The sequence below is a fragment of the Ochlerotatus camptorhynchus genome, unplaced genomic scaffold, assembly GCF_037179485.1.
Source record: "Ochlerotatus camptorhynchus isolate MF236.1 unplaced genomic scaffold, CSIRO-AGI_Acam_v1.1 ptg000177l, whole genome shotgun sequence".
NCBI classification, from domain to species: domain Eukaryota; kingdom Metazoa; phylum Arthropoda; class Insecta; order Diptera; family Culicidae; genus Ochlerotatus; species Ochlerotatus camptorhynchus.
Window position 1 is genome coordinate 2,147,055 of NW_027040667.1, and position 24,050 is coordinate 2,171,104.

Here is a 24,050-nt window from a genome sequence, read left to right on the forward strand (position 1 = left end):
ACCGCTCACCCGTCGCCCATCCCGACTTACTTGGTTCCGGTAGTAGTGGTTCACCGGTGAGCAGGTTGTTCATGCTCTCGCTTTGGCGCTTTTTTTCCTTCTCGCGTTGCTCCTGCTCCATGTTAAGACTGCGAAAGCTACCGTACACGATCAATAGCATCGAGATCAGACACGTGGACACACGCGACGAATCCATGATGGTATAGGCCGACCACTCGCCCTGCTGTTGTTGCTGCTGAAGAATATCGTCCTGCTGCAAACCAGCGGCAAATCCTTCCGACATTGCACGATAGGAGACTGCGTCTGACCGAAGTCTCCTACAAATGGGACCGTTGGCGGCGCCGAATTGGTGGCGGGGACAACGGAGGCAGTTGTCGGAAGCCTTTGGTTGTTGGGAGACCGTTGCACGTCGTATTGCCCGTATTGTTGCGGAACGATCAAATCCGACGGATACTCGGGGACAACACCCAGTTTTGACTGATAAGGTCGCGTTACTACCGGCTAAACGCGAAACTATATCAAACAGCTATTGACAACGGTTTGTTTGGGGAGCACATGATGGCTGTGGTCGTTGAGAGAGCTGTTTATCTATGAACTATGACGATGAGCTGGAATGGAAAGAAAGGGGAAGTTATGCGTTAGAAAGATAAGATATGAATCGGACGATTGATTGGCTGGCTTATGCTTTGCTGAGCATACTTATGGCGATATACAAATAAAAACCAACAGTCTGCATCCATTCTCGTTTATAAAAACATGTTTAATATATTAATCATATCATATCATATAATCGTAGCACATGCAGGCTCGAGGGGCTCATGGTGGTGGAGCTTCAACAAGGAAATCAAGCAAACCATGAATTTAACCTGGGCCCAAATCAAGGCAAAAGCAATCAGACCCCACGATGGTTGGCCCTATTCACCACCAACTGGAGGTGCTCAGTATACATGAGTGAGTGAGTGATATCATAGTCAATCATATCATATCAATCAATTTAATAGTATTATGTGTGCCACGGACTGAGGGTTCCTTTCCCCTGCTGATCTACTGGATTTTGTGTGTTGTCCGTTGTCTAATTTTGTGTGTTCAGTCTACACAATTTTTGTTTGAAAACAGTTCCAATTAGTCATATTTTCGAGTAATTTATGAGTGGCCTTCTACCAGCGATTTAAGAGATTGAAGCAATACATACACTCCAGAATTTTCAAGCTCAGCATAAATAACACCCTATTTTTTCGAGGTTCTAGAAGAAAAACATATCAAAATATTGTTCCACGGCAATGATATTAAACTGATCGAATGATGTGATCCATTGCCTTATCATTTTGGTCAACATCGTAGTGAGGAGGTATGCAACGCCCTTGGCAAACCATGAAAATGACGCTTCTTTCTTGTAGGGTAGGATGGTGCAAAACTCATTGGGGTAAAATGCACCGCATAATAGACAAACCATAACCCCTGCAAGTAGATAATGCAAAGGGATGAGGTATTTCAAATGATTATAAAATAAGGTCTCAATAGAGTGTTAAACTGTGATTCATTAAGTAAAACATCTAAAAAATATACGAAAAGTGAATTCGTTAAATTTTTTGCGATATATGCTGTTAAAGGCTTAATTTCCAGTCGACGATTTTAACAACTGTGTCACATTTTGCACAAAATGCTATGTTTTAAGGGAATCAGTAGGTCAATATATGATTTTATGATCAAGAATTATTTGTGAAACCTCCAGTTGAAAACAAACACAATCCGTTACCCAGAAAATGCATCTGAGGAAAAGTTATCGCTGTTTTTCTATAAGTTGGCATTTTACCCCAGGGGTGCAGTATGGACTGTTCTCGCTTACATTCAATCAAGCATCAGGTTTTTAAATAGAGATTTTGAATATTCCAGGATCCCGAATTCAGAGGATCTTGTAAATTTACATGTCCGAAACTATGAAAATTTCTCCTTCTCATGTTTTTTCCTCTGTTCGGGACCTAACACCAGTGCTGTGAATTTTCATATCATTCGATTAAAGATGAACCAATACAACCATTCAATCAATTCTGTGTAAACGAATTTTCACATGACCATAATTTGAAGAGTCACGTTCTCATTCGATGCTCATTGTCACTGTCAATTGAGTCACTCACTATCATTTGATATATGGAAGAAACCCAGCAAAATGGTCCCGAACAGACAAGTCGACCCGATGTCGGATCAATGTAAGGCTAATTTAAAGTGAATGTCGTGTTGTTGTCTGGCCAATTTTGGGTTTATGTCGGGTTAATGTCGAGTCAACATCAGGTTGAAGTTTGGTAGAAGTCAGGTTGGTGTCGGGTTGGCTTAGCTTTTTTGCCGGAATGTCGACCAGAGCTCCGTTTATGTGTAGGTTACACTCAATTGAATGATATATAGCGTTTCTCAAATGAGAATGATCCATGCCATCGTCAAATGACTAAGCAACTGATATCACCCATTCGAAGGAGGTCCTCTTTGATAGCGAATAGCTACTTTTCTCATTTTCATCAAAAATGTTCAAATGATTTTGAGAATTTACAGCACTGCCTAACACCACTGCGACCAGTAATTTGATATATTGTAGTGTATCCCGTGTCCTTAGTTTAGTGCATGTCGTATTACTCCATCACTATTGATAAATGATGAAGTATTCTATTTTTTACAGTTGTCATTCTTGCATTTATCGCAAGGATCCGACTCTTGAAAGGTCCCGCTATTTAAACCCTTCGGAGTGTTGAAACACCCTCCAAAGGCGCGCCCCTTTGTCAGTCATCCTCGGTGGACAAAGCCGAGTCTTGTCACTATCAACAAGGCATCAAAAGTAACAAGGACTAAGATATGTTCCATGGATTACGAAGAGATGAACTAGCCATATGGCTAAAAATCTCTATAACAAAGAGAAAAAAAAATCCATGGATTACTGAAAAATCCTTTTCCCCTAATTTGAAGTAGTCAGGACTAGGAATCGGTGGTAGATCTTACATCCCGTAACGTACCACGAAAAGGTGATCTACCCACGTTACGTTCTCATGGTTAGTTATTTAACTTTTCTACAGGTCCAGCTTATCGCAAAAAATTAAAGTAGGCAATTCTAGAGTCTTTTTTATGAGGTATTTTTTAAATGTTTCCTATGTCAGAACCAGTGTTGGGAAAATATAAAAAAAGTCAAATCTCATTAAAGAACAAGATCACAATTGATTTTCGTCGACAAAAATCAACAAGTAAACAACTGTGGTTGATACTGCAAGCTGTGGAATCGCAACCCGGAATATCCTGGGGGGGGGGGGGACGTGCTGTCAAATCAGCCTACTGATCATCTTGTATGAAACTGGTTCCAAACGTAAACAAACGCTGTAGGTTTCTTATGGCTTGTTTACGTTTGGAACCAGTTATGCGAGGTAGGCGACGATTGTTCGTATTTGACAGCCACCTCCCCCCCTTGGGAATGTCAAGCTAACAGAACAAACCAGCTGCAAATCTCACCAAGCTGTGGTGAGATTGAGTTTCATGATTTTTGCTTTAAGCCTGGTACGCAGCTGAAAACTCGGCTGAAAAGTAATGACGTTTCTACGTGCTACGGGATTGATGAATTTACGTTACAGTCGAAAATGATAATGACGTTTTGCTACCTGTCAAATCGTATGGGATATTTTTTATTACATCATCACTTTTGTGGTTTTGAATTACAAACCTAGGCGTTGCATGCACTGGTGCAGTTTCGCGTAAATTCATCAATAAAGCCTGGTACGCAGCTGAAAAGTAATGACGTTTTTACGTGCTACGGGATAGGACACGGAATGCTAAAGAAATTATTTTCCTTTAGCATTTCTTGACCCAGTACGCAGTTCTAAAGAAATCGGTGAAGAAAAGATCGATTACATTGGTATCGTGATCGACGTGAAGGTGGCGCATTCTGAATGTAATTTCACTGTCCTTGCGGAATAATGATCTGATCAATTATTCCGTTAGGTAATGTTGGCGTTTATTGCAAAACTGATGTTTTGGATGCATTTAAACAACATAAACACTAATAAGTGTTGATTTTACAATTTGACGACACCTCGCTATAATCTCAAAATTTAGCAGACTATAGCTGTCAAATTTTCTTTTGGGAAAAATCCTCAAAAATTACTTTTCCGTTTTCTTTTCAGCTGCGTACTAGGCTTAAGACACGGAATGCTAAAGAAATTTCTTTTCCTTAGCATTTCTTGACCCTGTACGCAGTTCAAAAGAAATCGGTAAAGGAAAGATCGATTACATTAGTATCGTGATCGATATGAAGGTGGCGCATTCTGAATGCAATTTCACTTTCCTTGCGGAATAATGGTCTGATCAATTATTCCGTTAGGTAATTTTAACGTTTGTTGTAAAAATTATGTTCTGATAATTGTTGATTTTAAAATTAGCCGACACCCCCCTATGCATAGCTATGATCTCAAAATTTAGCAAAAGACACGTCCCTATAGCTGTCAAATTTACTTTTGGGAATATTCCTCAAGAATTACTTTTCCGTTTTCTTTTCAGCTGCGTACCAAGCTTTACATCCGAACGCAACCGAAACTTCCGTATAGCGGCTAGCATATAGGCGCAATCCGTGTACAAACCATGAAAACCATAAAAAAAAACAAATACAATCAATGTTATTCGATAAAAAATTACAATTTCTCAATTGATGAATTTAAGTGACGGTCGACCAGCAGATGGAAATGTTGTGAAATCGTATTGATGAATCTACGTTACGGTCGTCCAGCAGATGGAAATGATGTTAAAATGATAATGACGTTTTGCTACCTGTCAAATCGTATGGAATATTTTTTAGTACATCATCACTTTTGTGGTTTTGGATTTCAAACCTAGGTGTCGCATGCACTGGTGCAGTTTCGCGTAGATTCATCAATGGAATATGTTTTATAACATCATCAGTTTTGTAATTGCAAATCTGAAAACTAGGTGTCGCATGACCAGTTTTACCAGAGTTACCTCTATAGTTTTACCAAGAAGTGAGCCAATTTAAAATCGTTAGTTTCCAACTTGCCACACAATAATTATTATACTAATGCAAAAATGGTGCAGGCACCGAAAGCTCTCAATTAATATGTGTGGAATTGCATCTACAACACTAAGTTGAGAGCACGCAAAATCTAATATGAGATAAGCAATAAGCTTGAAATGCGATGAATAAGAAGAAGAATATATTACAGTAGATGGAATAATTCGGGATTATTCTCAAAATTAGGTACGAACAAAAATATAATTTAACAAGTCGACAATTCTTTAACTCGATGGTCCCTTCACTGTCGAGTTATGGAGAGTTGACTGTTCGTAATAGAATGTAACACATTATAAGTGTTATAAGTACGGAAACGCTACGTTACGTTAAATCGATGTGGTGTCTTCCGAGCACTTATTCCTCGGAATAAGCGCGCAGAAGACACCAACACGATACAACGTAAAAATGCACTTTTATTACCGATTCCGCACTTTTGAGGAGTCTAATATAATATTTATTTAAACAAATTGGTTTATTACGTAAATAACATCAGTGTGGCACGTCGTGGAAAAGTGGCTCGCCATAAAAAAAATAACCCCAAAACGCCTCACGAACACATCGAAGAAAAATGTAAACAACCCACGTGATGCACGCACACAAACGTATACTCGTTTGACAGTACCCAGGGAAGAGAAACAGCAGAATCCACCTCGCACGGTTAGTGAGATGAGCAGAAACATAAGTGTCAATGTCCGTCAGTCGCGAAGCAGCAGAAATTTCATCATCGTTCACCAGTAAATGGACCAGACCTAAGTGCCACAAAATTGCCATTTAATGGGAAAGATCGTTCACCAGCATTTTGTAAGCGAGAATCGTCCGTCGACTCGTTCACATTTTTCGCTTCTCGTCGATGTGCTGTGATCACGCCGAGGGTATCAATCAGTCAAAATCGAACGAGCAGCGCGCACAGAGGAAGTGCACAGTTACAGTGTAGTAGTTGGAGAAGAAAAGGTGAAACTAGGACGGTTTTCTTGTTGTGGAAAACTTTTCGCTTTAGTCAGCAAGTCGTGAAAGGAAAACACCCATCGTTCGCCAATGAAAACGTTGGTTGGTATCTGAATGGCCAGAATGACGTCTATCTAGCAGTGGCAGGGGTCAGATTTTGGAAAGTTTCCTCACTCTACCTGCTCGGTGAAAAATCTGGTGGTTTCAAGGTGAGCGTTCTGTGTGTACTTCCGTGAGGGTGAGCTAGCACTCGCTCAGCTGAGCACTACGACGAGCGAGATTTGTGTTTGGTATCATCCAGTTATATAAACATCTTGTGTTTGGATTGCCCATCAAGAAGGGCGCTTAGTATCGGAAGAAATCTCAGAAATATCTATTCGTTGGAAGGTTGGTGACTATTCAGCTCGTTGCTTCGTTTCAGGGTCACGGCAAAGGTAAGCGCCTAACCGCCAAGAGGTGCTAAAAGGTGATGCAAAGCTGACCAGACTGCAGAGTGTAAAGATAAGCTGTTATCGGAGACGAAAACAAAAGAAGATCGTGACGCAAAGAGTCCGAAAGTCCACGGCACCGTTGCTCAGTGGAGGTGACAATCGGGTTCGACAACGTGAGTGACGCGACCCTGGACCTGGAGACAATGATGCGGAAACGAGCGTGACGTCACTGACTGTTATCGCGGATATTGTAAGGATATTGGATCTTGGACCTTTTTTTTCTCGTTAGACCAGAGTGTTCGGGAAGGCAACACAATGGACTCTGCCGGTGAAGCATTCATCAAAACCATCGAGTGGGACATGATGGACAAGAAGAAATTCTTCCCGCTGTCGATGCTAAGCTCGTTCTCCGTCCGCTGTGCGTTGTTCCCGTTGACCGTGATCAAAACACAACTACAGGTACGGGGTCTATTCTTGCGTTAACAAGCTCTATTATAGGCTATGATGAGGATGATGAAGTTACATTGTAAGGAGGGGGCTTGTCGCTAGGCGCTAGCGAAAGTCAATGCAATTGAAACAAGGGTAATAGAGTTGTTTGTTACGATTCGGTCGGGCAACGATAACTGCTGCATTATGTAGATGCTGTTCTGAACGAAAAAAAAATCGTTCTTGTTTGGCAGCCGTTGACCGCTTCAAACATCATTCTATACCAAACGAATATTGATGTGCCAAAAGAACAGACGATAAAGAGTACAAGCTGAACATTGCATTAGGCCCTAAGTAACATTGATCGATTCTCTTCGGCGACTTTCTCTTTCGTTAATAACTTGATCACAGAACCGTTTCTTGATGTATTTGTCGTATTAGATGCTAGATAAAAGCTTCTTTTATCGTTCCAGATCATCGAGATCATCGATACATGGCCGTGGGGATGCAAAGAGAAAGTCGACGAAGAGAATCTGTCAATGTTACTTTGGACCTAATGCAATGTTCAGCTTGAGTACGCATCTTTGAGGCTGTGAACCATTTGCCGAGTTAAAATTAACTCGTGGTTAAAAGTGACATTTCGAAAATCTCAAAATTTAACTTCTTGTCTGTCAGAAGTAACCACGCTCGGATAGCAGGGTTAATCGATAACTTTTCATCTGTCAAATTTTAACCAAAAGTTAAAATAATACACCAAATGGTTCAGAGCCTGAATGAACGAAAACAAATCTCGCGTAACATTTGAAAAGGGCCTATCCTCGTTGATCTATTCTCTTAATCGACTTTCTCTTTGGTTTACCACGGCAATACAAACGAATTTCTCGCTAAGCTCGACTGTTCGACAGAAGGTGATGTTAGCTTGCGCCTGAAACAACACACTGAATGGGAAATTCATTTGCAGTCGGGTTATTCGCGAAAGAGAAAATCGATGAAGATAATCGATCCTGTTGCGCGAGAATTGTCGACTTCGAAACTCAGCGGTTGCCTTGATCAAGAGAATGTTATCATGTCAAAATTCCAATTCATGCAGGCAGTTGGCTTATCTTTCAAGGTTGTCTTCATTTTCAGCTTATTTGAGTGTAGAAGAAATGATTTTTATCAGCACTGCATGAGAGTAGGGGATTTAGGATTGAATTTTATGACGTTCTGGCATTTGGTTGAATATGAATATCTATCATGATTCACAATGGGATTTCAGCTTTTTTTTCCAATATCCGCCATGGATTCGTACACAAAAGTCAAAGCTAACCTAAAATTTCTTTTTCCGTTTGTTATTTCTTTATGAGAATTTAAAGAAATGATGCGGAGAACTTTAGGCTAGAGCTGTGCACTGATCTATTGGGATCCAAAATGCATGATTCTACTACAATTATTCGACATTACGATTGCTTTTGAGTTATTCCGCTTTGAATTCACCGACAAATTGCCAAAGTATCTTGGATCATGTTCTAGAGATCAATCGATTTGTTTCACCATCCAATCATACTCGTTGGAATGCAACTTTCAATGTTTATAAGTGTTTTCTTTAAATGCCACCTACTTACCTGCTGTAACTTTGTCTCAGACAGCATGTCGATTAGAAGAGACGTTTTCGTGCTATGATGTATTGAAAAAAAAAAATGAGGCGAGAGTCAAAAGGATCGAATTCCAGCAGAAATTTGAATAATTACCCATAGTGGGCAATTTTGCATATTGTTATGAAAATCGGAGAAGCTGGTATCGAAATGCTCCAATACTTAATATCAGATTGTCAGCGGGCCTGCCATAAACTACGTAGACAGTTTTTGATAGGTTTCGAAAGATATTGAAGTCAATTTGAACATCCGACATTTTGTTTGAATTCATTTTCTTGAATCTACAATATTGACAACATTTCTCGATGAAAATTTAAAATGGTTTTATATGCGCTGATCGATTCTCTTCATCGACTTTTTCTTTTGATAACCCTAGCTAAGCAAACAGATTTCTTCAGAAGAGAATCAATCAATGCAGATAGGACCTTTTGAAATGTTTATCTAGATTTCACTCAACCAAATTTCAAGTTTCTAAAGACTTGGCGGAGCTCGATTTGAAAACCCCTGCATTAGAGGAAGCATTCGTCAATACTGCGTTGATAGAGGTTGTAGGTCGTTTGGCATAACGGTGGTTTGGCCTAAGTTTTGAATAAAATACATGAGAAGTTCTTTCGAGTGTTACTGTTCTAGATTTGGTGCACCAATGAGTCAATATGTATGTTAATGACGCATAACTGAAAGAAACCGTGTACCTACACGATCGTTTGAACAATAACCTCTTACTTCGGGGAGATTCAGGATGAGTTAACAGAGCAGGACGAGTTGCAGTGTGTACATACATTTCATGGGGGATGAGCTAGGTTTTGGTGTTTTATAGAACTTTGAAGATCATTCTGGAAGACTGCAAAGCTTTCTCCGGTTCCGATGAATTTTTATATGAGTACGCGGGCTTTGGAAGTGAATCTCAAACATTTTAATAAACAGATTTAGAATGAAATTTGAAAACCGCTTTACTTAATTGCCATAACGCTCAATAGATTTCAAGGAAAGATCCAGAAAACCGTTGTAGCTGCCCCGAATTTTAGACATTTCTTAGAGGTCTTGAGTTTTTTTTATTGAAGTCTTCGATTTCGTGGTTTTAGTCATATGAATATTCTCTTCAAGATGAGTTTTCCTGGATTTATGACCAGGATCCTCTTGATTTTTCTACAAGTACAAGGTTTACAAGGTTTTCTGGATTCGTCCTGAACTATTGCAATTAAGGTTATCTTTTCGGTCCCCAATTTTCACCTGATGACCTCAGTACTTGAAGCAATCTGGAGTAATTATTGTTACTAATAAATGCCATTAATGATTACTTATTTAAGGCATGACAGTCTTTTGGGGTTGCTTCGGGATCCTTCGGACTTGGACACAAAGTGTTTCGGTTACTTGCTTCCAATTTACCCATGAGCTGGTTTATTAATTTGTCACCGAGGTGATTTTAATATATCATAACACCTACCCTGTGTTCCAGTAATAGCAACCGATGGTAACTAAAGATTTTAAATTGACTCACTACTTGACTAGCCTATTGGTCCCAAGCAAATCGATTAACGTGCCCCATTCTAGTCGACATTCTAGTACTACGCTATGTTTGTTTTGATTCGCTATGAAAGTTTGACAGATAAAATGAGGGGTTCGTGGATTTTCCTATGTTTCGAGGGGTGCATCGATTAGCTTGGGACCGAAGAGAGTACTAGAGCTGAGCCAAAAAGTTTAACACGTTTCTTCGGGACCTTCTGGTCTTAGAGTTACCTCTATGGTAATAGTGGTGTACATATAGTTGCGGTCTGGGGGTTATGCCGGAATAATGAGGTAAAACCGGATAAGCTTATTTTTCATCGGTAGCTCTCCTAAAATAAAGCAAATTTGCATATTTCAAGCTTGAAATTAGCCCAAAAAGTTACGGAAAACAATTGATTTTACTTAAGATTTTGAGTCCTTTGCACCTATAATAGTAGAACCCATAAGAAACCAATACGTTCCACTTATATTGGAACCAAAGTTAGCAAATACCACTACTACTGGAACAGTGTTCATATCAGGGCTCTACATATTCGAAGCTCTCAAATGAACTCGAGTTTTGCTTCTTTCATACAACGTGATTACCGCATCATTAGCTAGCTGAACTATTAGCACGAAACGAAAATGAAAAAGGATGGTTTTCTCGTCATTGCTTTGCTCATCTCCTTTCAATGAACATAACGTTGATTTTCTAGTTGAAACGAAGTCCCAATTTTGCTTTCAATTCCTTTCAACGACACTTTGTCACCGCTCTTAAAATTTATTTGATATGTGTTATGTCCCGTTTTCGTTTCTTTTTTTAGATAAATAAATGTATTGAAGATAAATTAAGCATATTACCATAGAGGTAACTCTAAGACTAGAAGGTCCCGAAATAACGTGCTCAACTTTTTGGCTCAGCTCTGGTACTCTCTTCGGTCCCAAGCTAATCGATTCACCCCTCGAAACATAGGAAAAACCAATAACCCCTCATATTATCTGTCAAACTTTCATAGCGAATCAAAACAAACATTGCGTAGTACTAGAATTTCGACTAGAATAGGGTGCGTTAATCGTTTGCTTGGGACCAATAGGCTACTAAAGTGGTGAGCCAATTTAAAATCGTTAGTTTCGTATTGATTGTTGATATTATGTTTAATCTTCATTTTTTTACGTGAGAAATGCTTGAAATATAAACGTTCATTTTCCGTCATATACGCGTCATAAAATCTCAGTTGACATGTTTCATGACAGACGAAACTATCAAAGTCGAGCGTTCTTTTACTTGAAGCTTGAAAGAAAGACGAATAAAGCGATGGGAAAAATATAGACAAACGATTGCAAATTTGTTTGTAGGCACCGACTTCAACAGAAAAAGAAAGCTAGCAGTCTCTTCGTCGCATCGATTTTGTCGATTGAAGCTGATATTGTGACGTTCTGGTTCCTATTAACGGTGGACAAGTTTTCGAAAAATGTATAAAATTTAAATACGATGTAATATTTTTTTAGCAAATTAGATTCTAAAAGATTCTAGCAAATTAAAGCTATAGATTGACGAATAAATTTTTTAAGTACATCGTTTATTTATTTTTTAACAAAAAATTGTCTTAGTTCCTCCACTACTGGCTCACCCACCCTAACTGGTATTTCATGAAAATATCTCCTACACCGGAAAACGGGACAAAATATACACTCATTTTATACATAAGATACTACTAACATGATACTAAATTGTTTCAAGTTTTTTTTAGGATGGGAAAAAAAACTATTAGTAGTATCAAATTAATAGTACTTTTCACTATCGAATCCTACAGATAACGCACCGGCAGTGGTTAAGTTTCAGCGTAAAGGGTAATTTTTTACATTTCAAAATATCAAGATGGACCAGATGTGCACGAGGATGAACATTGATGCATTTGACAGCAGCATGCTATTCGCTAAGTGAAGAGTAAATATTTTTCAGCTAACGAACGTCTAGTTGAACCTATGAATTAAAAAAACTCCCGAGCCACTCTCGTACCCGCTTTACGTTTGCATTGAACCATTCACAAAAGAAACGCACGCACACTAATGTTCGTATGTATTTGTGTATCATACACAGTTTCAATGTGAAGACGCTAGGTTGCGCGGAATGTTCGGTAGCATCGATAAGCTGGGCTTCCTGATAAATGTGAGTCTTGGCCAAACAGCTAATCTTGGATCGTCATTAATTAACGTAAGGTAAATGTGCAAGTTATGGCACTAGTGCTCCATTTTTTGACCCTAGTGACTAGCTAAATACCTTTGCCTACATTGAGGCAAAAAAAAAAGCTAAGGAATTCCATAAGAAACACTTAGGTATGAAATTGTGACTTATAGAATGCATAAGTTTGATGTATCCAAAATATTTCACAAGTCAAAATAAATAAATTTATATCTCAGCTTATGAAACTTAAAGAAAGTATTTTAAAATGTAGCAGATTGGAATCAAACCCTGAGCATTCACGTCAATCAAGACTTGAGAAATCGAACAAACTAAAGACTGAGCTAAAAGACTCAAGAACCACCCATAGTGCCTCGTGTAGTACGAGAATCATTCATAAGTCGTGCTTAATCTATGCCTATGGAATTTATAAGTGACTAGCTGAGTGCGCCCGGCCTTGCTCGGGATTCAATATTAGCTTGAGTTTATGCGCCGATTAAAAAAAGCGTGCTATATTGAATGTAGCCGCCCTCCCTCTTATCTAAGTGGCTACCACCTATAACCATCTCCTTATACCACTAAATGCCAAATTTGGTTCCATTTGCTTGATTAGTTCTCGAGTTATGCAGAAATTTGTTTAATTTGCATGGGAACCCCCTCTCCCCTTACAGAGGGAAAGGGTCTCGAACCATCATAAGAACCTGCCCCAAAAACCCCTGCATACAAATTTTCACGGCGATCGGTTCAGTAGTTTCCGAGTCTATAAGGGTCAGACAGACAGACAGACAAACAAAAATTCATTTTTATATAGAGGAAATGTCTCTAATGTTGGCCTGAACACGTCATTGGGACGGTACTAATGGGTATTTTTGGTCGCTATTGAAAATTTAGTCGATTGCTGAATTTATGTATGGGCCCAAATTAGGGGCATTTAGGCCGACATTACATCCATTTCCCCTATATAGATAGATTTGCTGCTCTTGGCGTCTTAATGACTCCAAACAGTGTCGAAAACAGTTGGAACGACGTTTGAAAACAACCCCTTATAGGCCTAAAAACTTGATCACCCGCCGCCATCTTGAAGACCATCATAATGATGCAGATTTCAATATTTTGCACGGCGAGATAAGTTTTATAGACCTATTGCCTTATTGTGAATTTCTTCCGTCTGTATAGCTATCATTTGCATTAAAATACTGCTTCCAAAGTGTCTTTTTCTGCAAGGTGGCACCCCTATCATATTTACCTTGCCTTAACAATACTGTGGGCTCACGAATTGTGGACTCCATTCACAGTTCAATGTTTATAAACAAACGGCAGATTAAAGACTGAATTACGAAAAAGGCGTGACTGATATTTTTAATATGCTTAATATTTTCGCTCACATTTTGTGTAATATTAACAGAAGAAAACATTCTCAGTGGAGAAAAGTAACAAAATCTAGTCACGCCATTTTTGCAGTTAACACTTTAATTAGGTTCTTTAATTTTGAAAAAAATATCGATTATTATACACCATCTGAAATTGCTTCGTTTTTCTGAGCACAACCTTTATATTTTTCGAACCCAAAGTAATAACTTCACTGTTTGACTCTTAACTAATAAATTGGCCGAGGGGTGCTAATGTGACGATTTTTTCCAATGTAATCGCACTTATTTAAAATAGTTCCAGTGTATGAAAATTGATGAAATTTTGACGCTGTGACGTTTCAGATGTTGGTTTCAGTAACATGGCAGCCTATCAGCCAGTTGGGCGTTTTTAAATTTACATACTCAGAGGGAAACCCGAAAAGACCTCGACAAACCATCGCAATGGACCCAAATGATATGGGAGTGTGGTAGGACTGCACGATTCAATCCATTGCTCTGTGCAGACCGTTTGTATCAAACGGTAAAGGACGAGGCAATGAAAGAGGCAACAAAAACATTCAGTCACTCACGAGCAGGCGACGCACACCGCTTGCCTTCGCTCACACAGCATGTAATTGAGTCATTTTTTCCATAGAAAATGTACGCTCAGTCATTCAAAACAAATATTGGGTACCATCACGGCAGAACAAACGTGTTGACTGAGCTACTGACTGAGTGCTCGGCTGTCAGTGACTCGTTTACCTCTCAATCATTCAGACTCTCACGAGGCAGTGAATGATGAGGCAGATTGAACTGCTATCTGCCTCATCATTCACTGCCTCGTGAGAGTCTGAATGATTGAGAGGTCATATCAAAATGACTCATTGAACTTGACTGTTTTGCGCACTGGCCACGTGACGTGGTGGTTACCCTATCAAAGACATCAATTGCAAGTACATCTAAACGGAAGATTGTGAGCATGTCGTTTTTGGTTGGACAGGGCAGCGATGAGTCAGTCGTGAAAGTAAGCTTTCCTAACACAGACATCAACGTCAAAGTAACTAATGGAGACTTTCGAACCATGATGATTAACTTCTGAAATTAGTTATGTTATCCGCTACATTTGTACATCGCGCGAAGTACAACGACAATACTTTTTTATATGATTGAAGTGCGCCGTTTTAGATGCGATTATTTCAGAATATTTTTTACTGTGATCACTCACAACTAAAATATATGTATTTATAGCAGCAATATTTTGATTATAATTATTTACCAATTGTGACGGTTGACTGCTGGCTTATGTTTTTTTTATACCGCAGAATTATTTCCATGAATTTTAAGGTTCCAATTACCAATGGGCGTAAATTTGCATTACCTGTAAAGAATGAGAAAAAAACAATATATAAGTAAATTATAGGTTAGTTTCAAGAATGGGGAATAAATCACAATGTAATAATAAAACATAAATCAATACATTTTTTCTACTTAATAACTTAATGATGTAGGTATCCGATGTCAGATTTGATGAACTTTAAAGAAACAGTACAAGAAAGTGTTCGGTGTTAGTCTGACGTGAGGCGATGGATATTATACTGCCCATAAAAGCATATCAGTTCCATCTGGGAAAACATCAAACCGTGAAAAACGCTACTGAAAATGTAATCCTCCATAGGCTCTCATGGATAGGACAACCTAGCGACGGTCTAGGATAAGGGAGGACTGGCTGGTTTTTAGCCAACTGAACTGTCAAAGCCAGAGCCAAACGAGCAGTATCTATATTGACTGCATTAGCAGTGCTGCTAGAAATCGCCTAGCCAAGTTGCCAAGACAGATTGTTTTGAATCCGCTTCTCTTTTATTTTTCACGATAGTTTTTGAACAAAACATGTTACATGTTAGTTGTAAGAGTTGATTGATTTTCTTTTCATAATTTTTATTTGATAGAAAGCATTCCAATTTGATGGTTTAATTTAACAAACTTTCTATTCTTTTATAAAAAAATTATAACAACTTAGTCTCTCGCGATTACTCGAATGACACTAATGTTTTGCTTTGTTTTCGATTTTAGGTCCAGTACAAAAACGACGTCTACAAAGGGATGATCGATGCGGGCGCCAAAATCTATCGCAACGAAGGCCTGCCGGGCTTGTACCGGGGCTTCTGGATCTCCTCGGTGCAGATCGTGTCCGGAGTGTTTTACATCAGCACCTACGAGGGAGTCCGGCATTTGCTAAATCAAAACGGAGCTAGTCAACGAACGAAATCTCTGGTGGCGGGTGGAGCCGCCTCACTGGTGGGACAAACTATCGTCGTACCCTTCGACGTGATATCACAGCATGCGATGGTTCTCGGAATGGGGGCGGCCGGAGGCGTGAAAGCAGCCAGCGTAAACCCATTGGGAATAGACTTTGAGCGGAGTAGCCGGTTTCGGATAACGGTGGAAATTGCCCGGGAAGTTATGCGAAGGGATGGGTTCAAGGGTTTCTACCGGGGGTATGTGGCTAGTATGATGGCATATGTACCTAATTCGGCCATGTGGTGGGCTTTCTATCACTTGTATCAAGATGAATTGCTCAAGATTTGTCCGCCTTGGGTGTCACACCTGCTGGTACAATGCGTAGCCGGTAGTTTAGGAGGATTCACCACCACCGTCATCACCAATCCACTGGACATCGTGCGGGCACGGTTGCAAGTGCAACGACTAGACTCGATGCAGGTGGCGTTCCGTGAGCTTTGGCACGAGGAACATTTCCACATGTTCTTTAAGGGTCTTACCGCGCGGTTAGTACAATCGGCTGCGTTCTCATTTAGCATTATCTTAGGCTACGAAACGATCAAACGCGTCTCGGTGAACGAACAGTACAGACATCTTATAAAGTGGTGATTTGGCAATAGTCAGAGATGAACATGCCATGCGTAGCACGGCACCAGCGCTCGTCAGTGGGGTGCTGCGCGAGAGAAGAGAACAGCTCACCTGACGGACAGGAAAATCCACCGGCGACCAACGACCGGTGGCTGCATGAAAATGTGCGAATGTGAAGAAAAACAAAAGAATTCTGCTGCCATCGCACTGTGGGCTGGAGATTGAACTTTTTTGCGGCAAAATTTATCTTGATTTACATTTCATCCTTATACTAGGCTTTAAGGTATTCAAGGCGGTCCAAACAGTGGAAACATATTTTTCCTGATTTTTTTTTTATTTCAATGAAATCCGGCACCATCCAGAAAAAACGGCGATTTGTTACAATTTTACAAACTGAATTTATGGTTGATGTTAAAAAAGTTGTTATTGTTTTGTTTTTAATTTATGTTAGAAATGTCTCGAATATTTCAAGAACTTGACGTAAAATATTAATGTTTCCATATTCGGTTTTCGAAAATCCAATTGGCTGCTAAATTGATCACAAAAAACATCCGTTTCTAATCCACAGTGCTTGATCGGTGCGCACCTCATGAGCTGTAAGCAACTAACAATAACAATGATAATAATTGTAATAGGCATATTTTTCCGTTCGTTGCTAGATGGTTATAAATCAACTCTTAAATCACTCTGCTGGTAGCAGCAGCTCCAAGTTGCTGCAACCATTTGTTTCAGAATGGACTTAGGAATCAAATGTTAGGCAAGCAGTTAAGTATATTAGCATATTATCGTAGCGAAACAAAAAGCATACTTAGAATGAAAGGAAGGAACTCATAGGTGTTGTTGGTTTGGAAAAGAAACCCTCATCACAATAACCAACTTGATCAAGAATAAACAGCAGAAATCGTTCAGATGTGAAGAATACCGATTCAGACCACACTGCACAGCAGCACAGCTTTAACGCTTATACCGGTAGCGCATGTATTGCAAAATGTTCAAAGCAGTGCTTCTTTTCAAGTTTCTCTCACAGTTGAGTGTGAACTCGGAAAGTCATTGTTGCTCTCGTCTTTGGTTATCAAGAGCGCGGTGACAATGGAGTGTTTCATTTACCATTACTGTCTCAATGTTACCAACAATAACAACGCCACCGTTTCTTCTTTTTAGACCTATGTTAGGGGGTAATTTATTTATACACAACTTATTTTGCTTTACCGTTAGGTTATATTTTTTTTAAATTTACAAACCATAGAGTTGCATGACTCATTAAACAAAGGAAAATGTAATGAAGCCAATGGAACAGAAAAGTATATGCGTATAGGAGAGGCGCCAACTAAATGTAATTATTTATGCTTTGTAAAAGCACCTTCTGCATAAGAGCATAGTGTTTCCTTTCCCTTTTGTACTGTATAAGCAAACTTAAAATGTAATGGCAAATATACAACAACTGTAAAAGAACTCAAACAAAACATTGTCTTATATTTAATGCTATCCGAAGGTCACCATCTGTGAGTGAAAGGTGAGAGTTCCTTTATTTAAGATATAGCAAACCCTCCTGCTCAAGAGAGCCGTCTTGACATATCTTTGTGCTCTAACTCACTATCATTAGATTGTCTGTGGAAGGTTATCAATTTGGCCTATTCTGCGCGGCGTGTGAGGTGATGTGACACGCTGTCACTTGTGAAGTGACAAATGTCACCTCGGGTGAGGTGACTCTCCGTGCAAATCAAATGGAGAGTCACCTCACCCGAGGTGACAATTGTCACTTCACCATCACTTCACTGTCACCTCACCTCACACGCCGCGCAGATTAGGCCCAAATGATCCTCATGGTAGTGATCACTTACCAATTATTATTTCAATCGTAAGTGGTCTTCTAAAAACAGATCAGTCAATTCAAGTTCCTTTTGACCTCACGAGGAACATTGATTGGCAAAAATTTGTATCGACGGTAACTCTTGGTATTGATTCTACCGATCCTCTACCACCACTGCAAGAGTATCGTTTCTTTACCGAACTAATCAACTAAAGCGCATTAGAAGCTCAGAAACGACGTGTTCCAAGTGCATCCCTCAAAAGAAGACCCGCCACCCCTGGATGGGATGACGAATGCACAAAGTTGTATCTTATGAAATCCGATGCATTTAAAGATTATCGTAGACATGAAAGATCTGAGCTTTTTGAAAAGTATCTAAAGCTTGAAAAAAAGCTTAAAAACTTACCAAAAGCAAAGAAACGAAATTACTGGCGTACTTTTATTGAGGGACTTTCTAGATAAACCTCGATTACAATGCTTTGGAAAAAGGCTCGCTATATGCGAAACCGCTCATCTTCCAATGAGAGTGAAGAATACTCCTCGCAATGGATATTCGACTTCGCTAAAAAGGTTTGTCCAGATTCTGTTCCAGCACAACCAACTTTACGGGATACAGCCCGAAGTAATGGTTCCCTGGATGAACCATTCACAATTCTGGAATTTTCAATGGCACTTCTTTCATCGAATAACTCTGCTCCGGGAAGCGATATGATCAAATTCGACCTTCTAAAAAACCTCCCCGATATCGCTAAAAGACGATTACTTAACCTATATAATTCATTTATGGAATTCAATATAGTTCCACCAGCATGGAGACAGGTTAAAGTAATAGCTATTCAAAAGCCTGGGAAACCAGCGTCTGATCACAATTCTTACCGTCCGATCTCTATGTTATCATGCCTGAGGAAATTATTAGAAAAAATGATCCTATTAAGACTTGACCATTGGGTTGAATCAAACAATCTACTTTCAAATACGCAATTTGGTTTCCGAAAGAGTAAAGGAACAAACGATTGCCTAGCGATGCTTTCATCTGATATTCAACTGGCCTTTGCGCACAAGGAGCAATTGGCTTCAGTCTTTTTGGATATTAAGGGCGCATTTGATTCGGTTTCCATAGACATACTGTCAGACAATTTGCACAGTAGTGAATTACCCGGTATTTTGAATAATTTCTTGTATAATTTGCTGTCAGAAAAACAAATGACCTTCAATCTAGGTCAACTGACAACTTCTAGAATTAGCTACATGGTCTTACCCCAAGGTTCATGTTTAAGTCCCTTACTTTATAATTTCTATGTCAAAGATATTGATAACTGCTTAGACAGCTTGCAGACGATGCCGTGGTTTCCATGAGAGGTCCACGTGCGGAAATCTTGCAAAGACCATTGCAAAATTCCCTAAATAATCTGTCTTACTGGGCAAGAAATTTAGGGATCGAGTTTTCACCGCAAAAAAACTGAATTGGTAGTGTTTACAAGGAAGCGGTTTCCAGCCCAACTGCGTCTAAATCTTTTGGGCAGAGAAATTACCCAATCTTTAACCTTCAAATACCTTGGAGTCTGGTTTGATTCAAAATGCACTTGGGGTACCCACATTACGTATTTGAAACAAAAGTGTCAACAAAGGATCAACTTTCTACGATCAATTTCCGGGACATGGTGGGGTGCTCACCCGGAAGACCTCATTAAACTATATAAAACGACTATTCTTTCAGTTCTTGAGTATGGCTCTTTTTGCTTCCTCTCGGCAAGAAAAAGCCACCTAATCAAACTGGAACGTATTCAATATCGTTGTTTACGTATTGCCCTTGGCTGTATGCATTCAACACACAATATGAGCCTAGAGGTTCTAGCGAGAGTAAAACCCCTGCAGAACCGTTTCTGGGAGCTCTCATTAAGAATATTGATTAAATGTAGTGTCAGTAACAACATTGTGATTGAAAACTTCGAAGAAATGCTCGAATTGAGCATCCTGTCTAGATTCGTGCGAATCTATCTTAATTATATGTCATCGGATATTAGCCTTCCTTGGTATAACCCCTCTCGTGTATGCTTTACTAACTACAGCTCCCCCATTGACTATGATCTCTCCATGAAACAGGCTATTCAAGGAGTGCCAGATCAACTTCGACCTATCTCAATTCCCCGCATTTTTGCTGAAAAGTACCAACAAGTCAATTGCAATAGAAGATTTTTCACTGATGGATCACGCATTGATGGATCCACTGGCTTCGGCGTCTTCAATGAATACTCAACCGCCTTTCGGAAACTTCAGGAACCTTGTTCCGTTTATGTTGCTGAGCTAGCAGCAATCAACTTCGCATTGGGGATGATTTCCGATATGCCCATAGACCATTACTTCATCTTCTCGGATAGTCTTAGTTCGATTGAGGCTATTCGGTCGATGAAACAAGGTAGGCACTCATCTTATTTCCTTTCAAAGGCAAGGGAGCAGATGAGTTTGCTGGTGATTACCTTTGTATGGGTCCCCTCAATCCCAGGCAATGAGAAGGTGGGCGCACAACTAGGATAGAAGAATTTCACATGATGAATTTTTCCCATTAGTACGTCAGAGTTCTCTTTTAAGTTGGCAAAACGAGTGGACAAGTAATTCTCTTGGGCGGTGGTTACATTCCATTATTCCAAATGTTTCTTCGAGAGCGTGGTTCATTCGAGTGATGTCAAGACTTAGGTCCAACCACTACTCGCTAGACGCACATCTCTATAGAATAAACCTCGTTGACAGTAATATATGTAGGTGCAGAACCGGTTATGATGACATCGATCACGCAGTCTGGTATTGCCCGGGTAATGACGCCTCCAGAGCACGACTATTGGATACCCTAGTGGCCCGAGGTAGACAACCCTTCCGTGAAGTAAGAGATGTATTGGGAACACGTGATCTTCCGTACATGCAAGCGATCTACGAATTCCTTTGTTTGTCTGATGTTAGAGTTTGATGTGACCATCCCCTGCTTTCCAAACAATTTCCAGCCATTGTGTCTCTCAATCTTATTATCCTCCTGTTCCTGTGCTACTTGCCCCTGCCCAGCCAGGATTTGGTCAAACGTCCGAGAGTAGTATCCCTAATAAATAAATACCATAAACGAACTGTATCCCGGATGGGTAAACTATCCCACAAATGGTTTGGATGATACCCTGAAAACGTCGTTAAGCTCTCTTTTATGGTTATATTTTCCTACCTAGCTCCTTCCAATCGAAATTGTTACCCATTAACCTCGAGCCCGCCACGAGTAATTGGTACCCAATACTAACCTAGAACTACTGCTATTTAAAATGTAAATTCAAACATTACTGATTTTGGCTCCGCAAAGTGTCACACACGACTGAGCCTAGTAAATAAACGAACTAGTTAAAAAGAGGTCTGGAACGCGCAAAAATTGGTCAACTTCAAATTGGTGTATTTCTGTAAAAAATGCATAAAACAAAACCTGAAATGCTGCATTTGGAAGTAGAGTGTATATACAATGGTTGCTATGATGAGTTTTCAACGTTTGCTATCCAGTTTTCAAAATGACGTCCAAGCAAGAGGAGCAGTGTGTCAAAATTTTGCTCGCGCAGCAAGAGAATCCGACGTTCTCACACGCCAAGTTGGCAAAATTGCTGGATGTGGCCAAATCAACCGTGACAAACGTTTTAAAATTGTTCGGGGAGCGTCTGTCGACCGCCAGGAAGCCTGGAAGCGGCGGCAATCGTAATCCGGACGTGGCAGCGACGACGAAGAAGGTGGCGGTGAAATATAAGCGGAATCCTAACCTCTCCATCAGGGACGTCGCTGGCAACCTCAATATCTCCCATACTACTGTGCAGCGGGCCAAGAAATGAGCCGGGTTGTCGACGTTTAAGACACGTCGGCAAAGCAGCGGTCCCGAAAGCTGTATACGAATCTGCTCACAAAGTTCGACTGTGTCGTCATGGACGACGAAACTTATGTGAAGGCGGATTGCAAGCAGCTTCCGGGACAGGAGTTTTATACCACATCAGGAAAAGGGAAGGTGGTTGAAATTTTCAAAACCATCAAACTATCGAAGTTCCCGAAAAAAATATCTCGTCTGGCAGGCCATATGCACGTGTGGTCTAAAAAGCGGCATTTTCATTACTACGGGAACCATCAATCAAGAGATCTACATCCAGGAGTGCCTGGAAAAGCGGCTGCTACCATTCCTAAAGCAACATAATAGACCTGTGCTCTTCTGGCCGGACTTGGCGAGCTGCCCCTATGGGAAAAAGGGAGTGGTACGATACGAACAACGTGGTTGTGGTACCTAAATACCACAACCCTCTCAATAGCCCAGAACTCCGCCCTATCGAAAGGTATTGGGCCTTGGCCTTGGAATCTCAAAAAAATTAATAAATCCATGGAAATCGAGCAGCAGTTTACATCTAACTGGCGTTCGGTGGCGAATAAGGTCGATGAGACCACTGTGCAAAATTTAATGGAAGGGATTAAGCGGAAGGTACGACAGTTCGGATTTGGCAAACCAAAAGAATAAAAGAACATTTTTCCTTTAAATATATGAATTGAACTACCAAAAAGAAATAAGAAGATTTTTGTGATATGAATTTTGACTGAAAGAAACGATTTTTTTTTGTCGACCAATTTTTGCGCGTTCCAGCCTTTATAATCACCAACTCTGGCATTGGAGCCACACAAACTGAATTATCGGGACTTAATTCTATTCTTAAAAACTAGTTTACTAATATTAAAATCAAAAGCATCACACACATCATTGAACAGTCAGCAACATTTGTCGAGTGAATTGTTTTTTTTTTTTTTTTTTCGAGAGTTGACCAACTGCAGTCTTAATAGGCTAGAATCTCGGTTGGGCTCTCCATGCGATACACAATACTTTCAGACGACTCGAGCTATGGTGCTCACTAGGTCACTGCAGCTTTTAGGCTCGTATTGTGATCAACTGTGTGTATTAGATTACGACCATAAATCCGAAGAACCCCGAGATCTGGGCGCAATCGACCCTGCAAACAAACACGTCAATCGTCGGCCTCCCGCGAACAAAAGAACAATCCTGCAAACAAACTATAACAAATCATAGAGGAACTATTCTTCTACCTGTTTGTGTTATTAGTTTTTCCAGACTGAGCCCCAATCCGCGAGAAACCGACAAATGACGTGCCCATTTACAAAAGCAACTACGCTCCAACCTCGAAGCTCTCCGGAAATATGTGATAAATCATGTAAATGTAAATGGAATACAGTAATGTCCCGATTTTGTCAACTCCCTTTTTTGAAAATGTTTTCCAATGTTCTACAAAACCCATGCCCTTTTTCATTAATCTTCTTGAACCTATTGCACCAAAGTATACTTTAAATATCCCTCTTAACGAATGACGAATGAGAAAAATGTAGATTTATGATTATGTGAAATTATTGAAAGAAAAAAATCTGAAGCGCGGAGGGGCTGACAAAATCGGGTCATTACTGTATTTAAAATAAATAAATTCATTCTTACTTTTTTATGGTTATTTGATTATTAATTGCTATTATTACCTGTTTAGAGTTGGCTCCTTTAAAATACTGTGTAGAATTTACCGCATTATTCCTCAGTTCTATCGATTTGTGATAGAACCACGCTCAGCATATTATCCTGTAGTACGACTTGGGCATGCACCATGCAAGTAACTAATCTCTCGTCAAAATGATGGGATATGGGGTGATGGTGAAGGGATATAGAAAACGAATAAAAGAACAGAGAGAAAGGTATTAGTATTGGTTACATTTACCCCCCCCCCCCCCACACACACACACACACACAACGAAAAAGAAATATAGATGCACAGACAAACAGAAATAACACATTTAATATTTCTGTCCACAAAACATAGTCA

The 24,050-nt window shown here is 39.9% G+C and overlaps 2 protein-coding genes across 3 annotated transcripts in view; one reads left to right on the plus strand and one right to left on the minus strand.

The window, feature by feature from the left end:
- SppL (signal peptide peptidase-like protein) overlaps window positions 1-24,050 on the minus strand; it is a 107,583-nt gene that overhangs the window by 7,132 nt on the left and 76,401 nt on the right. For both annotated transcript variants that reach the window (XM_065222764.1, XM_065222763.1), the window contains exon 3: window positions 31-608. In XM_065222764.1, the coding sequence (XP_065078836.1) occupies window positions 31-283 (253 nt within the window). In that variant the 5' untranslated portion in view covers window positions 284-608. The remainder of the gene's footprint in view (window positions 1-30; window positions 609-24,050) is intronic.
- Window positions 5,789-17,833, plus strand: LOC135701814 (solute carrier family 25 member 44). The gene is made up of 3 exons (XM_065222740.1): window positions 5,789-6,207; window positions 6,420-6,888; window positions 15,576-17,833. The coding sequence occupies exons 2-3, from the start codon at window positions 6,745-6,747 to the stop codon at window positions 16,389-16,391; spliced, it is 960 nt and encodes a 319-aa protein (XP_065078812.1). The 5' UTR covers window positions 5,789-6,207; window positions 6,420-6,744; the 3' UTR covers window positions 16,392-17,833.

Coding starts and splice junctions, on each gene's coding strand:
- LOC135701814 (XM_065222740.1), top strand. CDS start 6,745: ATGGACTCTGCCGGTGAAGCATTCATCAAAACCATCGAGTGGGACATG. Junction 6,889..15,575: donor TGATCAAAACACAACTACAG/GTACGGGGTCTA, acceptor TTTCGATTTTAG/GTCCAGTACAAAAACGACGT.